At 42.1% G+C, this 25,825-nt stretch overlaps 1 protein-coding gene across 7 annotated transcripts in view; it reads left to right on the plus strand.

Annotated features, from left to right (window-relative positions):
- CCNY (cyclin Y) overlaps positions 1-10,606 on the plus strand; it is a 240,744-nt gene extending 230,138 nt beyond the window's left edge. For 6 of the 7 annotated variants that reach the window (XR_006279466.1, XR_006279467.1, XM_038388714.2 and 3 more), the window contains one exon: positions 9,330-10,606. Coding sequence is in view for 4 of the 7 variants with exons in the window: in XM_038388714.2 (XP_038244642.1) it covers positions 9,330-9,446 (117 nt within the window). In the remaining 3 variants the exon portion in view is untranslated. The remainder of the gene's footprint in view (positions 1-9,329) is intronic. The other variant, XM_043509576.1, reaches the window with a different exon arrangement.
- Positions 10,607-25,825: the final 15,219 nt, after the last annotated feature.

The raw sequence follows: 25,825 nt of genomic DNA on the forward strand, positions 1-25,825 counted from the left end.
TATAAATATATCAGAGGGATAAATACCAGGGAGGGAGAGGAATTATTTAAGCTCAGTACCAATGTGGACACAAGAACAAATAGATATATACTGGTCATTGGGAAGTTTAGACTGGAAATTAGACAAAGGTTTCTAACCATCAGAGGAGTGAAGTTTTGGAACAGCCTTCCAAGGGAAGCAGTGGGGGTAAAAGACCTATCTGGCTTAAAGATTCTGCTCGATAAGTTTATGGAGGAGATGGTATGATGGGATAACATGATTTTGGCAATTAATTGATCTTTAAATATTCATGGTAAATAGGCCCAATGGCCTGTGATGGGATGTTAGATGGGGTGGGATCTGAGTTACTACAGAAAATTCTTTCCTGGGTATCTGGCTGGTGAATCTTGCCCACATGCTCAGGGTTTAGCTGATCGCCATATTTGGGGTCGGGAAGGAATTTTCCTCCAGGGCAGATTGGAAGAGGCCCTGGAGGTTTTTCGCCTTCCTCTGTAGCATGGGTCACGGGTCACTTGCTGGAGGATTCTCTGCTCCTGGAAGTCTTTAAACCACTATTTGAGGACTTCAGTAGCTCAGACATAGGTGAGAGGTTTTTCGCAGGAGTGGATGGGTGAGATTCTGTGGCCTGCGTTGTGCAGGAGGTCGGACTAGATGATCAGAATGGTCCCTTCTGACCTTAATATCTATGAATCTTGTAAATCGTGCGTTAGAGCTCTTTTTACAGAAGCTATATGTTTGAATACATATTCCTATTACAAAAACCTGACATTAAAAGTTAATAAAAAATTAAGATTTTGTAGAGGAGGGTTGATTTTCTTAGATCAACAGAAATATAACTCATAATTCTAGGGTGTTATGTAATTAAAATATAAATTTAAACCCTAACTTTCCAATCTCTTAATATTTATTGGAAATTCTTCTCATCCCATTTCTGAAATTTATTTCCAAAGTGAACTTAAATTTTAGAAAACATCAATTATGAAGGTTTGTATGTCCTCTGAGACCCTCATAAAATCAGAGTTAATTTTGCTAGTGGATAGAACAGATTAAATATTAAATGCCTTGTCTGAAGAAAATTGTTGCCTTCCTGAATACAAGTTACTTTGGAATTAATGTAAGGACAATACTTTTCTTTTGTGTATATAGTATGTAAGAATGACCATACTGGGTCAGATCAGTGGTCCATCTAGCCCAGTATCCTCTCACAGAATATCAGGGTTGGAAGGGATCTCAGGAGGTCATCTAGTCCAACCCCCTGCTCAAAGCAGGACCAATTCCCAGTTTTTGCCCCAGATCCGTAAATGGCCCCCTCAAGGATTGAACTCACAACTCGGGGTTTAGAAGGCCAATGCTCACACAACTGAGCTATCCTTCCCCCCCCCCCCCAACAGTGGCTAATGCCAGATTCTTTAGAGGGAATGAACAGAATAGGGCAATATTGAGTGATCCTTCCCCTGTCCTCCAGTCCCAGCATCTGGCATTCAGAGGCTTAGGAACACCCAAAGCATGGGTTTGAGTCCCTGACCATCTTAGTTAATGGCCACTGATGGGCTTATCTTCTGTGAACTTAGGTTATTCTTTTTTTAACCCAGTTATGCTTTTGGCCTTCACAACAACCCATGGTAACGAGTTCTACAGGTTGACTGTGCGTTGTGTGAAGAAGTACTTCCTTTTGTTAATTTGAAACCTGCTGCCTGTTGATTTCATTGGGTGACCCCTGGTTCTTGTGTTGTTTGATGAGGTAAATAACACTTCCTTATTCCCTTTCTCCACACCAGTCATGATTCACCTCTTTCATATCCCTCCTTAGCTGTCTCTTTTCCAAGCTCAGTAGTCTCAATCTTTTTCATTTCTTCTCATGTGGAAGCTGTTCCATATCCCAGATCATTTTTGTTGCCCTTACTTGTACCTTTTCCTATTAGAAATACTTGGGATTGTTTTCCAATGTGCATTACTTTGCATTTATCAACATTGAATTTCATCTGCCATTCTGTTGCCCAATCACCCAGTTTTGTGAGATAGTTTTGTAACTCTTTGCAGCGTGCTTTGGACTTAACTATTTTGAACAATTTTGTATTGTTTGCAAACTTTATCAAGTCACTGTTTACCCCTATTTCCAGATCATTTATAAATGTATTGAACAGCACTGCTCCCAGTACAGATTCCTTGAGGACCCTGTTATTTATCTCTCTCCATTCTGAAAACTGACCATTTATTCCTACCCTGAGTAGAAATGCTTGATTTATTCCTAAGCCAAAATGGACTTTGCTTCAGCGGCAACTTGAGAAAGTGGCTTCCAGTGTTTATTTTGTAACCCCTCCCAAATATGAAAAGCTGTGTTTTAAATACAGGATTGTTAAAATCCTAGTCGTGTTGCACACCAGTGAGAATTCCCACATGAGAGCAAAGATGCAAAATATTAGCAGGATCCATTCCAACCCAGTTTTCATTTTGTCTGACAGAAAGCTAGGACAGAAATATTCCTGTCAAACGGACAATATTGAAGTAATTAATTCCTCTAGCTAAATGATGGGTTGCTAAGGATTATGGACTGATTTGGCAAGCAAATGGCTGAGTGCTCCATCTCAGGTCCACTTACTTTCCAAGCCAGTCTTTTGCCATGGTTAAACTATTTCCTCTATTTGGTTTTGAAACGGTGCTGTAAATATTTTGAGTCCATTTGGTTTCTATTTGATATAAAAGGCGGAAAAGGTCTCATAACCCGAATCTCATTTTTACTAAGGACCTATAAGTGATTTGGGTTATAAAGTGATGTTTTATATAAAAGTTCTGTTCAGGTGCACTAGGAGAGAGAATAACCTCATTTTGCTGTGATCATGTCTGCATATATCTACAGAGCCATTTATACAAGGGGCGGCAAAAGCTCCTGAAGTATAGAAAACAGAACATTTCAAAATAGTTTCAAACTGATGGGGAAGGGAAGACAAGTACTTGTGTGTCTTTTTTTGGAACGGCAAGTGTCTTGGCAAGCAACAAATAAGAGTATTATGGCAAAAATAATACCTTTCAGAAATGTCATGTCGGCAGAGACTTTACACATGCATCTTGTTTCCAGCAGACCCCAATTTGTATGTCACAATTTTATTTTCATCGGTAAGGATAACTTGTAATGCACTGCAGACAACAGGAAGGTGACTTTCTCTACTGTCTTGAGATAATTTTGTTGAAAACTACTTATAGTTTTCGTGTACAGAGGCAAGATAATTAAGCCACTGATTTGGGACCCCATTAATAAAGAATTAAAGGAAGGTAATATAATTAATGTCAATCAACATGGTGTGAAGGTATAAGGGATACCACTGAACTGAGGTCAGAAGCCAGCAGCTGACTGGCTGGCTGATTAGCCTTACTCAAAGCACCTGGGAAAAAGACCGGCAGCTTACCTGGCTGATCTTCATAAAACGAAGAGCAGGAAATAGAGAGGGAGACCTGCAATACCTGCCAGAGGCTGGAGCTACTGCCCCCAGAAACAAAACAGACAGAAAGCAGACTTTACAAAGTCCTATTATCAAAAAGGCTCTGAGGTAAGAGCCATGAACTTACAGGGGGTGAAGGACGGACTTGGGGAAGTTTTGATCTTGTTTTGTTAAGACTTGAAATAAAATAAAAAGGAAACACGACTGACCCTACTGGAAACTGCCTTCCCTGGACTCAGTGAGAATGTTCCAGGCAGAATTCCCCTGGGGAGGGTGCTGGTTCAGTAAGACCAAGCTGGGGTCCAGCCAGAAGAGGGAACTATAAGGCGGGCCCCAAACTGTGGGTTAATGGAAAATAGATCCTGTCAAACTAATGCGTTATCTTTTTTTATGAGATTACAGATTTGATTGGGAACGGTACTAGTGTTGATGTAATAGACTTAGACTTCTGTATAGCTTGTACCTCACATCATTTTGATTAAAAAACAAAATTTATGTGGCACACATTAAATTGATTAAAAACTGGCTAGATGACAGGTCTCAAGATATAATTGTAAATGGGGAATCATCACAGAGTGGGAGTATATCTCTAATGGGGTTCCACTGGGATCGGTTCTTGACCCTACCCTATTCTATATTTTTATCAATGACTTGTCAGAGACCATAAAATCACCACTAACAAAGTTTGCAGATGCCACAAAGACTGGGGGAGTGGCAAATAATGACGAGGACCAGTTACTGATACAAAACAATCTGGATTGCTCTTAAACTGAGTGTAAGCAAACCATATGAGTTTTAATATTGGCTAAATTTATACATCTGGGAAAAAAGAGTGTAGGCCATACTTATAAGATGGAGAACTCTATCATGGAAGACAATGAAAAAGATTTTGGGCCACAGTGGATAATCAGCTGAACATGAGTTGCCATTGCGATTCTGTAGTGAAAAGGGCTAATCAGTCCTCTGTTGCATAAACAGGGGGATATCAAGTAGGAGCAGAGAGGTTATTTTACCTCTGTATTTGGCACTGGGCTGAACCGCTGTGTTCAGTTCTAGTGCCCACATGTCAAGAAGTTGATAAATGGGAGAGGGTTCAGAGAAGGGCCATGAGAATGATTAAAGGATTAGTGAGCATGTTTTATAATGACAGGCTGAAAGAAATCAATCTATTTAGCTTAAGAAAGAGAAGGTTAAGGGGTGACTTGATCACAGTTTATAAGTACCTACATGGGTAACAAATACTTGATAATGGGCTCTTCAATCTAGCAGACAGAGGTATAACACAATCCAAAGGCGAGCATTTGAAGCTAGACAAATTCAAACTGGAAATAAGGTGTAAATTTTTAACAGTAAGGGTAATTTAACCATTGGAACAATTTACCAAGGGTTGGGATGGATTCTCCATCACTAGCAATTATTAAATCTAGATTGGATGTGTTTTTTCCAAAAAGATCTGTTCTAGGAATTGTTTTGGAGAAGTTCCATGGCCTGTGTTATACAGCAGGTCAGACTAGGTGGCCACAATGGTCCCTCCCTTCTGGCCTGGGAGTTTCTCTGACATCCTCTCCCTGGTGGCCCATTTCTCACTTAATTATTTCAAGTATTTGCTTTGCAGCGATTTGTCATCCACAGAGATGGGGAGTGTATTACTCAAAGGATGGATGCATCCTTGGATTATGAGACTTTAAGGAAAGAAATTTTTCAGGCTCATTCTCAGGCATTTCAGAGGGGGAGAAGTCTCACCACATTCTTCCAACAACTTAATTTTGCCAGGCAAAACAAAACAGGAGACAGAGTTCATGTACAATGTCCTTCTGCCTTGGCATCACCTGAGACCTCCCCCTCTCTTTTCCTTTGCTCCTCAGTCATTTCCCTGCCCCTTTTCTCCAGTCTCCTCATTCTCCCTCTTGACTACCTATCTTTGGCTCCCTTCTTTAGTTACCTGCCCCCCTACAACTTTAATGGAAGAGATAAAGAAGCCTTTACGTGTTGTCTGCCACTACTGTCTCTGGCCCTGATCCAGAAAAACATCAACATTTTGGACAGCTCTTAACGCTTAAAAGTGTTCCTGAATCAGGGCCTCTGCGTGTAAACCTGGTGCTTGGCATCAGAATGATGAACCTTAGCTCTGCATCTTAGCTTCCCCAACATGTATCATGTATTTGGAGAGTATGGAGGACTGGGTGCAGATTATCGTGCGCCCTGCTCATCAGCTATAATCCGGACCCTGAATGTAGAAAAAGAGTGTTGTAAACCAGTTCTGGAGTTACAATTTTTAAAGTCTGTATGATCTTATAGTACCTCCACAGGCATACTCTGCTGTGTGTCACCTGTGTTCATTCTAAAGTTGGCTAAGGACAAAGTGAATGAAACCGTCTGCCTCCAGAGCTGCTCTAATGAGTCTCAAGGAATTTTGTCTCTCTTTTGAGGCTAGAGCAATCTTTGGACTTCTTTTTAAAGGATGTCACGTTTTCTTGTGTATACAAGGTCTCTTCTGGATTAAATTATTCTTTAACATCATCTGTATTTTTTTCCATTGATTGTATAAATTACCTAGCTAACAGGGCCCTGTGTCTCCTGAAATGAAGGAATGATGCATTATCATTTTGTTTCATAAAAAAGATCCCATTTTTCTTCAGATAGGCTGATAAATTTCGGCTCTCAAAGCAATTGAGTAAATCCTCCTACAGAGCATTTGTCATGCAGAAAACATCTTCCTTGTAATAGTAAATTATCTAAAATAAGAAAAAACTGTTTCCTGTGCTCCAAAATAAGGTTAGCATTTATTTAATAAATGTGTCTAAGGCTTCTTCTATACTTTTTCACCGAATAAAATATTGTGCTTTATTAAAGAATTAGATTGAGACCGAAAGTGTAGGCATGTTCCACAGGCTGGGAGAAGGCCATTGTCTGAACCCAAACACATCTTATTCCTTGATAAAATGATCAGGAAGACCAAACCTAACTAAAACCAGTGACGGCCTCAGGAAGATGGATGTTGTATCAAGTCAAGGGCCCTAAATCTTCCCCCACAAATTTTCACTGATGTTACTTCATTGAAGTCAATAGTTTATACCCTGTAAAACCAATGTAGGTGGGAGGAGAATTAGGCCCAAGATGTTTGGAGAAAGACAGACCGATTTTAAGACTCATTGTTTTCCTTTTCATTATGTGCAATTCAAAATACTTCCTTTTTAATCACCACTCTCTTTGGTAGTATTAAGATTATTTTCGGTATAAATATTACTTTTCAGTAAATCTCACTGAAAATCCAGTAAAAATTTCATAGACATTTCAGTTTTTGTAGATTTAAAAAAAAACAACTTTGGTTTTTCAATAATCAAAATCTTCAGTCGGAAAAAAAAAAACCCTGAATTTTTTCCATTTAATTTTGTGTCAAAAAGTTTGGTTTTTTAATCAAGCTCAAAATTCAGGAATTGTTGACCACTTTTGCTTTTGAATTACTTAAAAATTCACATACAAACATTCCAAGCTGAAGATAATAGTATATATCAGGGCGGGAAGGGACCTCAGGAGGTCACCTAGTCCAACCCCCTGCTCAAAGCAGGACCAAATCCCCAGTTTTTATCCCAGATTCCTAATTGGCCCCTCAAGGATTGAACTCACAACCCTGGGTTTGGAAGGCCAATGCTCAAACAACTGAGCTATCCCTCCTCCATAAATGGTTTGAATACTGTAAAAAAAAAAGGGGGGGGGGCGGGGGACATTTCTCTCTAGGAGCCCAGCTCCGCTATGAAATTGTACTGTGATTTACTCTAGATTTTTCTTTAAAAAAAAAAAAAAATAGTAGTCCAGGGACATGATGATGACCAGGACTGACTGGTCAGTGTAGACAAGGAGAATCTAGGAGAGTCAGCATCATGATAGCTAATCACAGGGTAATTCCTCGTGCCAATAGTGTTTACCCATGACTAGCCGACGTGATGCTAAGCACAGTTTAGCTTAGTCTGCAGTGAGCATTTTGTCAACCCATTCAACTAGATTTTTAATAGTATAACTAGGATCAGGGCTGGATTTACTTTTTCTGGGCCTGGCACCAAACATATTTGTGGGGGCCCCCTGGGGAATGAGTGTAAAAGGGGCTGGGGGCAAAAGCACAGCTGGGCAGGAGCTCAGGTTGGTCCCTGGAGCAAGGGAGGGGCCAATGGTAAACTGGAAGCACAGCAGGATTGGGGAGGAGGTAAAAAGGATCCCTCCCCACCTACCCCTGCCCACATAGAGCAGGTACCTACCATTCTCTTCGTCCCTTTCTGCACTGAGCTGCCCCTCCTCCCACACCAGCAGGACGGGTTCTCTTCCAGCCCTCTGGGGTGGGTGTTGGGAGTGGGAGGAGCAGAGGCTAATGTGGTTAGTCCTATAACCGGACTTTTCGTTTCCAGTCAGCACTGCTAACCGGACACTCGGGTCCTGTTTTCTACTGGAGGTTTCCAGTCTAAAACTGGATAGCTGGCAACAGGGCTGCCAGAAAAGCCTGGGGGGGGGGGGAGGGACAAGTAATCATTTTTAAAAGTGAGAGGACTAAGCCTGAAGCGGGGGGCGAAGGGGGAGCAGTGGAGAGTTGCTAGTGGGCAGGGCCATGTCTGCTGTCCTGCCCAGGTAGGTTGGAGACTGTGGGCATCGGGTGACACAGTATCCCCAGCCCAGGTGACGTGACAGCCAGGGGTGGATTTAGGGTGAGTGGGGTCCCCCGGCCCCGTGCTCAGCTTAATTTTTGGGGCCCCTCCTTGGGACCCAGCCAAGAAAAAGAACGTTCTCTCATCTCCCCCGCCCCCATTTTTCATTCTTTTTTTTTCTTCCTCCTCCTCCTATAAGTAATAGCAAGTGAATGAAAATAAAGTGAGGTACCTTGATTGTTCTTGTAGTCTGACTTATTTTTCCACAGACCATTTGAAAATCGCGGAGAGTCTCGACGGACCACTTAATGATCTTTCCAAATACTGTATTAAAAAAAAAACATTGGGGTGCTGGGTCTGGCCAGGAGGAGGGTGAGAGAGGGGGCTCAGGGTTGGGACAGGAAGTTCGGTGTGGAGCTCTTACTTGGGGCAGCTCCTGTTTGGTGCGAGGGGTGCAGGTGGGAATGTGGGGGGGGTGCAGGAGCTTCCGTTTGGTGGTCAAGATAGGAGTGAGGATGTGACAGGGTGAAGGAGTCAGGGCAGGGGGCTGGGGAGGTGTTCGGGAGGGAAGGGGTAAGGGCAGGGGGCTGGGGATGTGTAAGGGGGGCTGCAGGGGGCTGGGGGTATGGGCTGGGGTCGTGGAGGTGCTCACAGCAGGAAGCTGAAGGGGGTATGCCCTGCCCCTCCCTCAAGGCCCCTCCCTCTCCCGCTGCCCAGAGTGGCGAGCGCACTGAGGCTCTGCACTTCCCTCTCCCTCCTGCCAGCAAACAGCTGATCGGCGGCAGGGGCAGGAAGGTATCATGCTGGGGGAAGAGGCTTTCCTGCTGCAGCAGGAGCCCCAGTGCCGGCAGCACCAATCTTCTGCCCCCACAGGAGAGAGCGGTGGGTGGAGAAGGCCGGGCCAGGGCCGCTTTGGAGCATGGGCCTGGCGGTGCCATGGTAAATCCGGTACTGACTAGGATTACACTTCCTAGTGAAGAAAAAGCTTGTGTAGGTCTCTGTTACCCTTCAAAAGTTAACACTGTAGACAGTGGAACTTCCCACCGTGTTTATCCTTTTGCAGAGGAATTGACTGTGTCAAAAGATTATTTTTTTAAGAGTCTTATCTGCATTGCTTCAAAAAGAGACACATGGTAATCCTGCCACATGGTAAACCTGCCTATATATAAAAAATAGCAGTATGCGGTTCTGTTTGTGTACTGGTATCCTCTTTGACCTTCCCATAGGGCCTGACCTTTCTTCCCCTTTTCATCCTCAGGCCATCTCTCGCTTGTGTGAAGATAAGTATAAAGACTTCAGGAAATCTACAAAGAAACGGTCAGTTAGTGCTGACAATCTGACTCTGGTTAGATGGTCCCCTGCCATCATCTCCTAACAATGGAGTCTGGGATATTTCGACAGACGGACTGTTTCATCCATCCAAATTTTTTGGAGTGTAATGGGGGAAAGACAAGACTTTGGGGTTTTTATTTTTAGATCCGTCAAGCTGCCTTTACAGTGCCTCCCCCTTGTGTAGCACATAAGAATAAAAAATTGAGTGGAAAGAGAAATCAGTACAGTATACAGGAAAGGAGATTGGAAGCAACTCTTGGTCACTATTCCTCACAGCTTTACCCTTTTTGTGAGGAAACAGCTAGTCAAATGCTTGGAAGACTTAAAAAAAAAAAAAAAAAAAAAATGGAGTAGCGGCAGAAAGAGATTAAGGGTCTGTGCCATTTTTTTAATATTCTGTACTCTTCAGCAGAAATGACGGCATGAAACCAAACCACGTAATAAGTTTGGCTGTGCACTGTAGGAATGGAGTTGAATTATTTCATCTTAAATTATTCTCCTTAGTATCTTTTTTTTTTCCCCTGTTTCTTTGGGTTATTTTTCCAGCTCTTCTGCACAGCAGCAAATACAAAGTCTGTATCTACAGTAGCACAAACCTCTGAATAAATAGTATTGGTGGGTTTTTTCATTGCACTTTTCTCCGTGAGCTGACTTATTTGCATTATTCTCATAATCATTATGCATATGTTATGTTTTATATTCCTTTTATTGTACTTAAAAATATAACTTGACCATAGTGCTGAACCAAAAGTTTATACTGAGATCAGATGATCATTCGTAATTTCATTATGTAGTTTATTTATAGTATATGTAGGTGTGTGTGTCTTCCTGGAATCATTTATATTTCCTTAATATAAAGACAGGATTGTGGAAGGATTCAATGATGATGAGACTTGGGCCAAATTGTTGAAATTTCCATCAGATCTTATAGTCCTTTTTGCAAATTTTCATAGCATTAGAAGTTTAGAAGAATTCATTATATGAAAGAGAGTTTTTTGTAGGGCCCAGCTAGTTCATTCCTTCACCTCCAGATCCATTGTTGCAAGCAATAGCCTCAATTTTTATATGTTTACTTTAAATCGAAGTTAGTTTATTTGTATAAAATAAAAAACTTAAAAAAAAAAAATTGTTCCATGAAAAGGTTCATAGAAGAGCAGAATGTTAATGTTTACCAAGGTATTTGTCACAGGTAGATTGAATTGGGGAAAAAAAAAAAAACCTTTCATTTTTCAGTGTGGGTGCTTTCAGAAATTTAAACAAAATTCAAACTGTGAAGACCATTTTCTGCTATGTTGATTATTGTACTCTTCTGTTGTTATTGGTTTCCTTCTCTTATTCCTGTTCCCTCATGAGAGACACAAGAACCTTTTATATCAAATAATGTATCTATGTAAAAACATTTGTTTGCTCTATTATGCTCGTGGGTGTCTGATTTTTTGCACATTTTAGAAAGATACAGTTGAAAAATCTGGGTTCCCTGAATTTTTTTCCCAAAGTTTCCTTGAATTGAATTGAATGGCAGCAGACTTCCTGTATTTGACTTGCTTTATGCACTACTCCAGTAAACAATAGTCCATATTAGTTTTATTAAGCCCCTTAGGGCTTATAGCAGACATATGGGCTCATGGATACATGTTCCACTCCCAGTGCAATGCTGATCAGATGCCTTGAAAATGAAGAGGCACTGAAAGGATTGCAGTACTAATACCACAGTTTTCTATTAATATTCTAATGTGAATGTATAGTATGAAACATTAAAGTTTTGCCCATAAATTCTTAGTGTCTTTCAGGGCATTAAAAGTAATCTAATTGTCATCCTTTATCATTGTGCCAAAGCATCAGAACTGTGAGTACCCAGGTCCATTTCTTTTTCTTGAACATCGAATGTAAAGACCACTCTTGAAAATAAAAAAAAATGTAGAGCATTTGAAACTCAATTCAAAATATAGCTAAGGGGACATTTTCCTAGTATTTGGACTTTGAGATCCCTGCCAAGCATAAATTTAGGGTTTACCGATCTGTAAAATGATTTGTTTTATCAAAACTTTGCAAAACGATTTTCTGTTAACTTTATAGCAGGAATATTAGTTTTATCCATATTTTTTCAGTGATAGAGATATGAACTCTGAATTATGTAAAGATCTCAGTGCATCTACTATAATTTTTGTGGAGTTTATTAAACTACTTTAAAGATTGTATAGTCTATTTATTGTATGTATGTACATACAGTCTGATTTAAAAAAAAAAAGTGGATTCCGTAAAACCCGGCTCAGTCACGTTTAGACTATTGAATATTGTTTTAGCCTTGTGCACTGGACTCTACCTCTGTATAGGAGAATTTTCCATATCCTTAATTAGTACTGATTCTGTGATTAACTTGGTTGTTTCTTGCACTAAGAATTAAAAAAAAAAAATCTGCTCTGTGTATTTTTTTTCTTTAGTTTCAGTTTTGCAGTCAGAATCACTTACACTTAGATGGGCTTTTCTTTCCCACATGATTATGGAATGCTTTGCTTTGTTTTGGTTTGTTCTAAGTCTGCTACAGACACACACACCAATGATACAATACTTATCAATAAATCTAAGTGAGTATCATTTGTTTGCAAGGTATTCAATTCCATGTAATTAAAAATGGAATTATTATTTAGGATTACACTGTGTGTTAGTGTAGTTTTTGAAATATCATTAGATTGCAAATATCATCATGAAAGGGGGAAGTGTTCTTTCAGAGAACAAACCAAAAAGGCCAAACTGTGTTTTATCAACGCAAATGGGTTGTGGATTTGTTTTCAACACCTACAATATCAATTTATGATTTAAAAATTTTGCTGGGGTGTTTCTGGATTTATTATTTAGTTATTGTCTTAGTCAGCAACAGAATGGAGTTGGAGACTTCATATAAGACTTCTTCAACTATCATTGTCGTAATGAATTGTATCCTGTTTGTGGCCCAAGGGCCCTTGTGTTATAGCCTAAACAGTGGGAATTGGGAAAATGTTTGTAGAAGGCATCTTGCAATGGTTTTTCTGTGCACCCTTTTACAGCCAGAGACTGCATTGAGAACAGCCATCTCCATTCCTCCCCTCTCTAAACAGCAATTGGTGTTGCAATTGATGAATAACTTCAGCCATTGTATTTGTCCTTTTGTAACCACTCTTCCTTGAGGCTTTATTTTATCAAGTTTAAGTGTTGGAATCAATGTATAAATAGATTTATATGGAAAAGAACTGTTTAGCAGCAAAAAGACCTACAGATTTTTCATATATATATATATATATATATATATATATATATATATATATATATATATATATATATATATATATATATATATACACACACATCCTTTCTGTTAATAAAAATATGAAAATTCTTGGACAACTTTTCACTGGTTGGTATTTTCTGCCTCTCTCAGAGGCTGCATGTCCTGGATCTAGTATAGTCAAATCATGTTTCAAGGACCAATGACTTGAATAACCACATGTATGTTGTTAGTGCAGCCATTCTCCTTTTTTAACACTTCTTTCTTTATCCTCTGCTTTGTTTACTAATGCCAGATCTTGGATGTGGCATACAGCCTAGAAGTTGCAAAATCCTCATCAGAAGTTGAAGAGCTTCCTAGTTTAGTTTGTGTGTATAGAGGCAGATGACAAAGTGATATCTGGCAATCTTGGCTATCTACAGGAAATAGCATTATGTGGGAGGGGGTACAGGAATATAAAAGTGGAGAGCCTAAGAAAACAAAGCCATAACAGATGAAGCAACAGAAATTTTTTGCAGTCACACATTGCTCACAAATGTTACATTTTCTAATGATGCATCTAAACTGCAGGTGGAAATGCCTGCTCGGAACTAAATTGATCTGTTTGTGTTCTGTCATGAAGAATTTAGCAACAGCTCTTACTTTAACAACCATTTAGTAGTGCCTGGCTAGTGTATAGAATTCGATACACACCATCCCTGTAATATAAATAGTTAAATACATTTTTCCTCCAAGTGTTTATGGTGGTTACGATGCATGCCAGCATTTCCCTGTCGTAAGCTGATCCCACATCGTGTCATGAGTATATTTTTGAGCAAAGAACTGGTGTTTGTATGTGAAAAGCCAAAAGTGTTCATACAGAAATTAAGCATTATTATTTCAAGTGTTCAGACCCATAAAAGGCAACACGTGTCTTTCTCTTGAGGAAACAGCTTCCCTCCTGCCGACTTAGGGATGTCACCAACTACATTATTTGCCTATCCCTGAGAGGCCACAGAAGAGGAAGTGGGAGCTGGATCTGGCATAGAACTGAGGTGCTGACAATAGGATGTGCCATGTCCATTGTCAGGGGCAATAAGTTTCACTGGAGATGAAAAGATCAAGTAGAGAAGCAGTTGATCATAAATCAACAAAAAAGACATTGTAAGCAGAGATGGGTAAGGCCAGAAATTACCCATCTAATCATCATCTAGTCTGACCTGCCTAACAGCAAGCCTAGAATTTTACCCAATAATTCCTTTAACAAGACCATATCTTCTGGTTAGCTAGAGCTTATCTTTTAAAAGGCTTCGAGCTCTTGAACTAGTCTTCCCCCCCCCCCCCACCTTTGTGTATGGCACAGATCTACAGTACGACTTTAAGAAAGAAAAAAAAGGCTGATGAAATTCTATCAGTAGAGCAGCTGCTCTTCTGCATTTTGTTTTGCCTCAAGTGTGCAAACTCATGTATAGCACTTCTGTTTACTTTTGTAACATTACTAGATCCTTAGGCAAGCTGAAAGTAGTCTCAAGAGAAAAAGCAACAGCAGGAGACCAATTCAAGCTAAGTACTTGAAAGAGCAGTATGAATAAATTATGTTCTTGCAATGATGAATCTACCTAACATTGTAGTTCATAATAACCACCTGTAATTATTTGACTCTGTTCTTTTTAAGTGCATTTCCTCATGTACATTCTCCCGTAGCAATATCTCTGGTATTGTAGCGCATATAAAAATATGAATATTAAAAACTAAAATCTTTTCTAATGTTTGTGTGGAGCTGAGCAAAGCTGCTTTACTACAAAACAGATTCTAACTTTTTAATGACCATAAGGCTATAAATTCACTACTTTTTTCTGTAGGCATAATTATTTCCCTGAAGGAGTAAGCCAACTGGCTATATCAGTCATCCTCTTAGTGCTATATCAAAATATATATGTCTGTTTGTTTGTTTTTTCTCTGAATACAACAGCTGGGTCATTGTCACATTACAACAGGATCTCTTTACAAATAAAAGCAAGCAGAAGAGCCATTTCTTGAGGCCTTATGTGGGTCAAAGATGAGCCCAGAATTTGAGTTTCACCATTATAGGAGAACTTTTGAACATATACTGTGAATAAGGATTAGCTGCAGCTGGGAATAAATGGAGCAAATTTCATGCCCTGTGTGTTAAGTTTGCGTGTTGATAGCTATAGCCTGGTTTGCCATGTCAGCTGGAAAACTGGGAAGCTGAGTGCAGCTGGGAAGACAGCCCCCTAAAAGCATTAAACGTTTTCTCCAGTCACTAAGTTGTAAACAAAAGGGCAATGGCTCACTTCCTTGAATAACAAAGTCTAAATCCACAAGCAGAGTGACAAAGGGTGGGTGGGAGGAGGGAGGGAGAATTTTCAGCCAACAGAGCAGCTTAACCAAAGCATAGGATCAGTTTAGATTCATTGGGTTTTTTCCTCCCTCCTGTATCTGGCACCTAGGCTAGATACCATGATAATGGCCCATTAAAAATGTCTGGAGTGAGAGTCTCTTCGGCAGGAGCACTCACTGACCATCCCGTGGCATGTCTGATCTGAGGCCTGAGTGGGTGCAGAGGACACGGTCATCTGCATATTGAAGTTCAATGACTGATTTAGAGATAGCATTTGTCTTGGATTGGAGGTGAATGAGGTTGAAGAGCTTGCTGCGATTCTGTATTGGAGGAGCTTATCAGTGATGAGGATGATAGCAAAGAAGATGGAGAAAAGGGTTGGACTGTTGACAGCCTTGCTTAACTCTGGTCTGAACTAGGAAGGGGTCCGTTTCAGATCCATTGCTGTTGACCATCAGACTTGTCATGGAGGAGTCAGAGGATGGTGGCAAATTTTGGCAGACATCCGAATTTGAGAACTTTCCACAGAGCCTCACTATTGATGGAGTCAAATGCTTTCGTGAGGTCGATGAAGGCCATGTACAGAGGTCGATGTTGCTCGTGGCACTTTTCCTGAAGTTAGTGGGCAGCGAAGATAGTCTGAATCTGCATTGTGATTCTGGACGGATTTCCTCAGCCAAGGGAAGCAGTCAGTTGAGGAGACTTGTGGCAAGAATCTTTCTAGAGATGGACAACAGGGCAATTCCTTAATAACTTCCACAATCCGATTTGTCTTCTTTCTTGAAGATGTTCATGATTGTGGAATCCCTAAAATAAACTGGGATTTCTTCCTAATTCCATATCTTGAGGATTAAGATGTGAAGCTGGTGAGCCAGTTCTGTTTCTTCTTTGAAGATTTCAGTGGGGATTCGATCAGGTCCAGATGCCTTACTATTCTTCATTTGTTTGATGACTTTCTTTACCTCAATGAGTGTTGGTGGGGTTCTGAGGTGATCCTTGATAGAATGTTGAGGGATTAAGTCAAAAATGCTTTTGTCAGTGTTGGAGTCACAATTCAGGATATCTTTGAAGTAGTATTCCATCAATTGGGCATTGATCGATTCATTGTCCTGAGGAGGCTAGCTCTTGGGTTCTGGGACTATAAAGGGCTTTGGTAGCTTTGAAGAATCCATGCTTGTTGTGGGTGTTGGTGAGTTGTTGGATCTCCTTCGCTTTTTTTTTTCCCACCACTTGTTCTTCATTTCGCAGGTTTTCCTTTGAACTTCTGCTTTGAGTTGATGGTGGATGAACTGCTTCTGTTTGGAGTTGATGACATTCTGCCACACACAGAAGGCCTTGTGTTTATGATCAGTCAGGTCTTGGATTTCCTGATCATTCTCATCAAACCAGTCTTCGTGCTTCCTGGTTGAGAAGTCCAGTGTTCCCTCTAACACAGCCTGGATGGCTGATTTGAATGCTTTCTACTGATCTTCTGGGCTCTCCATTTTAGGTTTTGATATTCATCGGTTTCTTGGTGAGGCACTGCTGGAAAAGGTCACATTTAGTTGGGTCTGTAAGAATCTCAATGTTGATCTTCCATCCAGTCTTTCTTCCACATTTGCCGTTTTGGTGCAAGTTTGATGGAAGTGATGAGTGGATAAGGCAATGGTCTGTCCAACAATCATTGGCACCAGTCATTGTTTTGGTGATGTGAAAGTCTTCACGATCATGAGCACAGACAATGACATAATTGATCAGATGCCAACGCTTGGAGACTGGGTGTTCCTGCAATGTCTTGTATTTATTCTTTTGGAGAAACATGGTGTTTGTGATATTAGGTCGTGTTCCTTGCATTGGTCAGGAGAAAAATTTCATTGGAATTGGTTTTGCTTGTTCCTTCCTTTCTGATCATGCCTTTCTACAGCTCCGAGTCATGTCCAACCCTTACATTAAAATCGCAAAGGAATATGAGCTTGTCCTCATCGGGGATGGTGGAGATACTTTGGTCAAGGTTGGCATAAAATCCTTCTTCGGTTTCATAATCAGTGTCAAGCATATGCATGTTGCATGCAGATTCTTGGCAAGTTTAAAGTGGAGGGTCATGAGTCGTTCATTGATGCTGGCTGGTAATTCTGAGAATTGGTTGATAGCTAAACCCATGCTGTAGATTCATCGTTCTTTTTCCCCTTCCCCTTTCCAGAAAAAATGTGTAACCACCACTTTGTTCCTTGAGCTGTCCTTCTGCATATTGGGTCTCACTCAGTGCAGCAATATCAATGTCATGTCTCCTGAGTTCTCTGGCCATGATTTCTTCATTCTGGCCAGTTACTTTTCAGGTTGTCCATCAAGGTTTGAATGTTCCAGGTTCCAAATTTCATTGTTAGGTTTTGATCGCAGTAAGGTGATCCCTTTGGACGCAGTTATCCATTTGGGGGGAGGCGAGGAAGAATATGTTTAGGGCACCTTTTCTAGCCCTCTCCCCATGCGAGATGAACAGAGTGAATCCTAAAAAGGACTGTTCAGTCAAGGTTGTAGCTGCCAAGTTCCACTCCTGCCTCTGTCTGAATGCAAAAAGACGATCTAACTGCCAGTCCGTCATTAGGAGCCTCCAGTCATCACTGTCCTGCTCCGATTGCCACTTGCCAATTGCCACAGGACTTGGATGTGAATATGGAAGACACCCGTGCATGAATTCTTTTAAATTGGGGAAACTGTTGCACATGGTGCTTGACAGGATGAGGATCCTACTCCAATGGCAAGAAAACAAAGACAAGCCTTCATCCGCCTTCATAGTCATTGAGAGAAATTGTCTCTTCAACCACCTGCTCTGCCATTGAGGACTTGGGGACGGGGATTGGATTGCTATTCATCTGGAACTGCACCTTCAACCTTGCTGACTTGAGTGACCCTGCCAGGAGTGCGAGACTCCTGACAGCATTGCTCCACAGGACCATGGGAATGCTCAAACCACTCCACCACATCAAGGTCGTGATCCAGTGGGGTGGTGCAACTCTAGTGCTCATCTACCGAAAAGAGGAGATTTATGACAAAATGACAACTTTCTTGAGATCCCCTAACCTGCTTATTTAATTCTCCAGGAAAGGAACTGTATTTTAAACAGAATGACAAATTCTTTTTTGTTACCAGCTAGATGCTGTATTGCACCTTACTGGAAATGTGTGGGCGCCCCCCCCCCACCTGCAACAGAAATGTGGTATAGTAAAATATGGACTGTCTTTGTAATGAAGAAGCATTCACACCACCACATACATAAGAGAAGCACCAAAAAGAGGGGTAGGTGTTTAGAAATTTGGTCAGCCTTTCTAACACACTCAGGGGAGGAGGGCTCTCAAGCTAGCAAGCCAGAATTGTTAGCAAAGTTCTTCAGATATTAATGTGATCCCAAATAAGCACTGTACAATGAAGTATGTTAATGTTTTATTTTAACTTTGCCTTAATAAAAAGTATCCGAAGGGTAGCCGTGTTAGTCTGGATCTGTAAAAGCGGCCAAGTCCTGTGGCACCGTATAGACTAACAGACGTATTGGAGCATGAGCTTTCGTGGGTGAATACCCACTTCGTTGATGAACGTTGATGTGAAGGTGTCACAGGACTCTTTGCCCCTTAATAAAAAGTTTCAAAGAAGGCAACAAAATGATCTTCGGAAAAAATGAAAGAGGTTGCCCATGGGAAAGACAGAAGCGAAGCTGGTAATTGGCATGGGCAGAAAGATGAATGGCTGAGTTGTATAGGGAGGAGGAGGAATTTAGAGTATATATTTAAAAAAAAAAAACTAACAAGGTCTGTTTCTCATCAACCTTATTGTACTTGTATCCCTTTCTTTGTCTTTTCAGATTATAAAAGCTTCAGGGCAGGAACCAAATATTCCTCTTGTGTTTGGAAAGCACTGATATTACATTAGTATCTGAAATGTGATCACCACCACCAAGGCCCAGATTTTTATAATTAAGGCCAGCACCCACAAATGGGACTGGATTTTCTAAAAAGTGAAGCTATTTAGGCACCTAAATGTAGCCAAATTTTCAGAAGTATTCCCCAGTCTTTGTTCTGAGTAGGAGCTGTTAGAGTACTTAGACAATCTGGCAACTTTTTTGAGATGCCTAAATAGCTCAGCTCTTACGTTCATAGTCACTAAGCATAAAGAAACGTGCAGACAGTATCTGTGCTGGCAGCATCATTATATGTTTGAAGAGACAGATTTGGCTGCTTGGGCAGCACACAAGTTGATTTAGTCTAACATGCTACTTGTGGTAATGGCCAATACGTGACGCTTCTGGGGTAAATGGGTGCCATGGGGGAAATCGATAATGAAGCTATATTCATGCCTTTAATCCAATAATGCTACTCAAATGGGTGTGAGCAGTGGTAGAAGATTCTGTCCTTTGCATGGGATCATTTTGAACCCTCAAGCGTGAAATTAAATTAGACTGATCACTCTGTGATCATAACTTTAAATGTTGTTAGTAATTAAATTATTCATTAATAACTTCTACCACCATATTTCTTATTTTTTTCCCCTGAAATATTGTATTCCACAGGTTGACTGTATGCTATAAAAGGGAGTATTAATGAATGGAATCTAAATATGCTGTCTTCTAATGAAGCTAACTCTAACTTCCAGATAATAAGACTAAAATAAAATTTTTCACTATGCCCTGATATTTGTGAGTTAGAGGCCCTCCAAATCTTAACTTCAGTGGGTTTAAGAATATACAATTGGCTAAGTGCTTTGCTGAATCAGGACCTAACTAAGGATAAATATGATAAAACAATAGTATTGCTTTCATTCTGGTCACATCCCCCTGAAACTAAAACAAAAGACTGAAAAGCAACAAAAATGGTAAGACATGCTAATGATGACGGCTGATCATGAAGAAAGAAGAGTTAAGAAAATTCCAGGAGCTAGAAGCTAAACAGGTCACAGCCTGGTGCATTAGAAAAGAAAAACTCTGAAAAATTCAATACAGAAAATTAACACAAACATTTCAAATCTGATTAAATCAGAGAAAGATGCTTGGAGCAATTTAAGAACCAAAAAGGCTTGTGCATGCTACAATTTGTAATCTTATTAATTAACCCAGGCTAGAACCCCATCACAAATTGTAGTTTACACACGCCCCAGGTGGGTTGTGGAACTCATCTATCTGCTTAGGGAAAGACTGGCCTAGTCTCACTGTTCATGGAGGCCTTCCTGCTTACATTGTTTAAAAGTGAAGAACTGTCCTCAAGTGCATTGAAAAATACTGCGGTATTCTGAAGAGGAACATATGGTAATTGTGATGCTGTCCGGCTTGCAAGATGAGGCATGAATCTTTAAGGAATCCAGGACTTTTTGAGGGTGGAAAGTGTTTAGTTATCCTTGACCAGATCCCCAGGTCTGCAGGTAAGAATTAAAAGGATGCAGTGAATATCAAAGAAAATTCCAAGCTGCCCTTTTGTTATTCCCAGCTGAACTGCTTGTGCAATACGGAGTAATGTTTTCTGGGATGACAAATTAGCACTTTGTTTTCTTAACAAAATTCAGGTGGAAATAAATGTTTAGCATGAACACTAATGAAGTGTATGCCTCCTAAATGTGTTTAATGAATCAATTTAAGCAAACAGAGGTACTTACCTTTAGATCAGGGGTGGATAAGCGTTTTGGCCTGAGGGCCACATCAGGGAAAGAAATTGTATAGCAGGCCATGAATGTTCACAAAATTGGGGTTGGGGTGTGGGCTCTGAGGTGGGGCTGGGGATGAGGAGTTTGGGGTGTAGGAGGGTGCTCTGGGCTGGGACAAAGGGGTTCAGAGGGCAGGAGGGGGATCAGGGCTGGAGCAGAGGTGCGGGAAGGGGTGCAGGTTTCAGCTGGGGGTGCAGGCGGGAATGGGGATGAGAGGTTTGTGGTGCAGGTGGGTGCTCTGGGTTTGGATCAAGGGGTTTGGAGAGTGGGTGGGGGATCAAAGCTGGGGCAGGGGGTGCAGGCTCCAAGTAGCACTTACCTCAACTGGCTCCTGGAAGCAGTGGCATGTCCCTTCTCCGTCTCCTACGCAGAGATGTGGCCAGGCAGCTCTGCATGCTGCCCCATCTGCAGGCAGTGCCCCTGCAGCTCCCATTGGAGCACATAGGAGCCAAAGCGGGGCCATGCCACAGTTCCAGGAGCCGTGTGGTGTGGCCCCCGACCCAGTGCTCCAGCTGGAGTGCCAGAGCAGGGCCATGCTGCATGGTGCAGCCCCAACCTAGCACCCCAACTGGAGCAGGGATGAGCCAAATGGTGTGGCCCCCGACCCAGCGCCCGGGCTGAGCCATGAGGTGCGGCCCTGACCTAGCACCCCGGCTGGAGCAAGGATGAGTCACCTCGTGCAGGTCCTGACCCTGCACCCCAGCTGGAGCAGGGATGAGTCGCCTGGTGTAGCCCCCAATCCCGCATCCCGGCCCGAGCAGGGCTGAGCCATGTGCTGCGGCTTGCGGGCCAGCTTAAAATGGCTCATGGGCCTGATTCAGCCTGTGAGACATAGTTTGCCCACCTCTGCTTTAGATAATCTTGATGTAATTCATTGCAAAATCAGTCATTTTGTTTACATTCTTATGCCAGGCCTTTTGCAGCCCCTCGTGTGGGGCTGGTGCATTCTTTTGCCAAGGTGATCCCTGAGTGCTGGAATGGGGCCAAGGGGCTGTAGGCTGTGAGTGCAGTTTGGAACCAGGCTGGCACAAACCCAGCACTTTGTCACACACACACATCCCCTCATTCCCAGCTGTGCCCAGTGCTCCCGGAGCACAGCTGAGAATCTGGGCCTCCATTTGTATGTGTTACATTTTTGCATAGTGATTTGAGTTCCTGGCTTTGTCTAACTTGTGTGTGACAGGTAATTCCAGCTCTCAATGGCCCCAGCAAAGTAATAGTCTTGTAAAAATAAAAGTTGCTAGAAATGTTTTCCTGTAGTATCCGAGAGGAACATGGATATCCTTGTGCAGCTCCCAGCCTAACACCTCCTTTCAAAAAAAAATTGTCAAGGAATTTTTTGATCAGTGCCATTACAATTAGTCTGTAGTTTTATTTCCTGCTCCAGCCCTTCAAGTTTTAAACCAAGCTGCAGCCAATGTTGGATTCAAATTTAACTCTGAGGAGATGGGGTATAAAAGGAAAGAGAGGCTATTGGGGGAGTGGGAGAGGAAGAGGATCTAGTGTTTAGGGCCCTACCCTACAACTCAGGAGAGCCTGTGCACTGGGCTGTGCACTGCTCTGCTCCATCAGGGTGAGGGGAGGAATTTTCTTCTCCCACACTTCTGAGATGTAATAGCCTCTGTGCAGCCTCTGTGAAATGGGTAGTGGAAGGAAGATATTAGCATCAGCAAACACTCTCAACTCCTCCTTTCCCATTTTTCCCATTGCCTTCCCCAGCTCTAATTACCCCTGTAGGCTGGCACACAAAGTCCCACATGGAAGTGAATTCCATGCTATACAGAAGTGTACGTCCCCGGCATACTCCAGAGAAGCTCCCTGCCCTGATGTAGTGTAGCTGCACTGTCCCCAGCCTAGCGGAGCCTCTGAAGAGGCTTGGGTAGGACAATGTGCATCTACAGACTTAACCGACAAACCTCCTGCACATACAATTTGCAAATGCTCCTAACTTTGTCAAAGCAGAACCCAGTATAGAACCAAGTGCTAGTCCTCACTGAGGACTATGTCGGTGCTATGCTTTAGACTTCAGTCTCTGATTGTGCCATGTGTGACGTATACTAGAGTATTTTTACAGAGAGAAGCATTTTTCCTAGTCTCCCATAATTCAAAAACGACAAGGGGTTTACCTCAGACTTCATACACACACCACACTTCACCTTTCTCCACCCCGAGACCCAGCTTAAGAAAACTTCAGCCCGAGAGATGATTTTTTTTTTCCTAAGAAGTGTAAGTTTGTGTGTGTGGTTAGAATGGCAAGTATTTGCAGCATTAGCAGTTGTGATGTCCTTGTGATTATACTGCCCTGTGAGGAATTAATACAAAACAACATTGCACCAGAAGATAGAACTGGACTATAGCTCTTTATCACATCGTACCATTATGAAAATTCACAGTGCTGCATTTTTAAGGGCAACAGTGGATCACAAAGTTATTGCACAAGATATTTTGTGAGTTATGATTGGCTGACTGAAAGAAAGGCCATGTAGAATTTTTTCCATTCCCTTCATTGGTCACATGAGTATTAATGCTGAATCCTAATTAAAATATTTTCCAGTACATTTGCCCCATAAGAAATCCCAGATCATTAATTCCCAGCACTCCCTTCTGCCATCCTCTCATTACAATACACTAGCCTTTGAAAAGGTTTGTTGTTAGCTGGTAGCTAAACCAAGATATTTTGCACATTAAACTGTAAATATAATTATAACTTCTGTGTTTGCTTCAGAACTTTGGGTCCAGCTGCGACATTTTCCTTTTAGCTTTGCTAGCTGTCTTTTCCCAGTGCTCTCTAAATAAGGACCAGAAATTTATTTTAAATGAAGCATGACACACGTTCTGCTACCAGACCAGTATCTGATTCCCTCCCCTCCCCCATTGAAATGGGACCTTTTTTTGAGTTTGAACTAGATCTGAAGCTCCCTTAGCTTGAGCCTTTTGAGTACTTGAGCATTTAGATAAGGAATTCTAATTGCAATTGCTGGTAATGTATTGTTTAATATCCTTTGAATCTGTTCCTAGGAATACACTATCTGATATTTACCTGTTCCTATGGGAGACTAGGAAATGAGACCGCTCCTCCCCCAGATATACCATCCAGCTTGTAACATGAACACATTATCTTGATAAATTATACTCCTGGAAACTGGAGCTTCACAATTTCTTTAACAACTTCCGTCGAATCGTGGAAGTCAACAAATGGCTATGCAGGTGGTATCATAGAAAAAGCTTTGGATTCTTTGATCATGGGATGGTGTTCCAAGAAGGAGGAGTGCTAAGTAGAGACGGGCTCCACCTAACAAGAGAGGGAAGAGCATCTTCGCAAGCAGGCTAGCTAATCTAGTGAGGAGGGCTTTAAACTAGGTTCACTGGGGGAAGGAGACCAAAGCCCTGAGGTAAGTGGAGAAGTGGGATACCAGGAGGAAGCATGAGCAGGAGAGCGCAAGAGGAGAGGACTCCTGCCTCATACCGAGAAAGCGGGACGATCAGCGAGTTATATTAAGTGCCTATACCCAAATGCAAGAAGCCTAGGAAACCAGCAGGAAGAACTGGAAGTCCTGGCACAGTCAAGGAATGATGATATGATTGGAATAACAGAGACTTGGTGGGATAACTCACATGACTGGAGTACTGTCATGGATGGATATAAACTGTTCAGGAAGGACAGGCAGGGCAGAAAAGGTGGGGGAGTTGCATTGTACGTAAGAGAGCAGTATGACTGCTCAGAGCTCTGGTATGAAACTGCAGAAAAACCCGAGTCTCTGGATTAAGTTTAGAAGTGTGAGCAACAAGTGTGATGTTGTGGTGGGAGTCTGCTACAGACCATCGGACCAGGGGGATGAGGTGGACGATGCTTTCTTCCGGCAACTAACGGAAGTTACTAGATCACAGGCCCTGGTTCTCATGGGAGACTTCAATCACCCTGATACCTGCTGGGAGAGCAATACAGCGGTGCGCAGTGTCACGGAGTGTGGGGGAGTCTGGGCCCTGCACCCCTCTTCCTGGGATTCACTGCTGCGTCACACACAGACAATCCAAGAAGCTTTTGGAAAGTGTAGGGGACAATTTCCTGGTGCGAGTGCTGGAGGAACCAACTGGGGCAGAGCTCTTCTTGATCTGCTGCTCACAAACTGGGAAGAATTACTAGGGGAAGCAAAAGTGGATGGGAACCTGGGAGGCAGTGACCATGAGATGATCGAATTCAGGATCCTGACACAAGGAAGAACGGAGAGCAGCAGAATACGGACCATGGACTTCAGAAAAGCAGACTTTGACTGCCTCCGGGAACTGATGGGCAGGATCCACTGGGAGAATAACATGAGGGGGAAAGGAGTCCAGGAGAGCTCGCTGTATTTTAAAGAATCCTTATTGAGGTTGCAGGAGCAAACCATCCTGATGTGTAGAAAGAATAGTAAATATGGCAGGCGACTAGCTTGGCTTAACAGTGAAATCCTTGCTGATCTTAAACCCAAAAAAGAAGCTTACAAGAAGTGGAAGATGGACAAATGACCAGGCAGGAGTATAAATATATTGCTCAGGCATGCAGGAGTGAAATCAGGAAGACCAAATCACACTTGGAGTTGCAGCTAGCAAGAGATGCTAAGAGTAAGAAGAAGGGTTTCTTCAGGTACGTTAGCAACGAGAAGAAAGTCAAGGTAAGTGTGGGCCCCTTACTGAATGAGGGTGGCAACCTAGTGACAGAGGATGTGGAAAAAACTAATGTACTCGATGCTTTTTTTGCTTCTGTCGTCACGAACAAGGTCAGCTCCCAGACTACTGCACTGGGCAGCACAGTATGGGGAGGAGGCGACCAGCCCTCTGTGGAGAAAGAAGTGGTTCAGGACTATTTAGAAAAGCCGGACAAACACAAGTCCATGGGGCCGGATGCACTGCATCCAAGGGTGCTAAAGGAGTTGGCAGATGTGATTGCAGAGCCATTGGCCATTATCTTTGAAAACTCATGGCAATCGGGGGAGGTCCTGGATGACTGGAAAAAGGCTAATGTAGTGCCTATCTTTAAAAAGGGGAAGGAGGAGGATCCTGGGAACTATAGGCCAGTCAGCCTCACCTCAGTCCCTGGAAAAATCATGGAGCAGGTCCTCAAGGAATCAATTTTGAAGCACTTTGAGGAGAGGAAAGTGATCAGGAACAGTCAGCATGG

Source organism: Dermochelys coriacea, chromosome 2 (genome assembly GCF_009764565.3).
Source record: "Dermochelys coriacea isolate rDerCor1 chromosome 2, rDerCor1.pri.v4, whole genome shotgun sequence".
In the NCBI taxonomy this organism is placed as follows: domain Eukaryota; kingdom Metazoa; phylum Chordata; order Testudines; family Dermochelyidae; genus Dermochelys; species Dermochelys coriacea.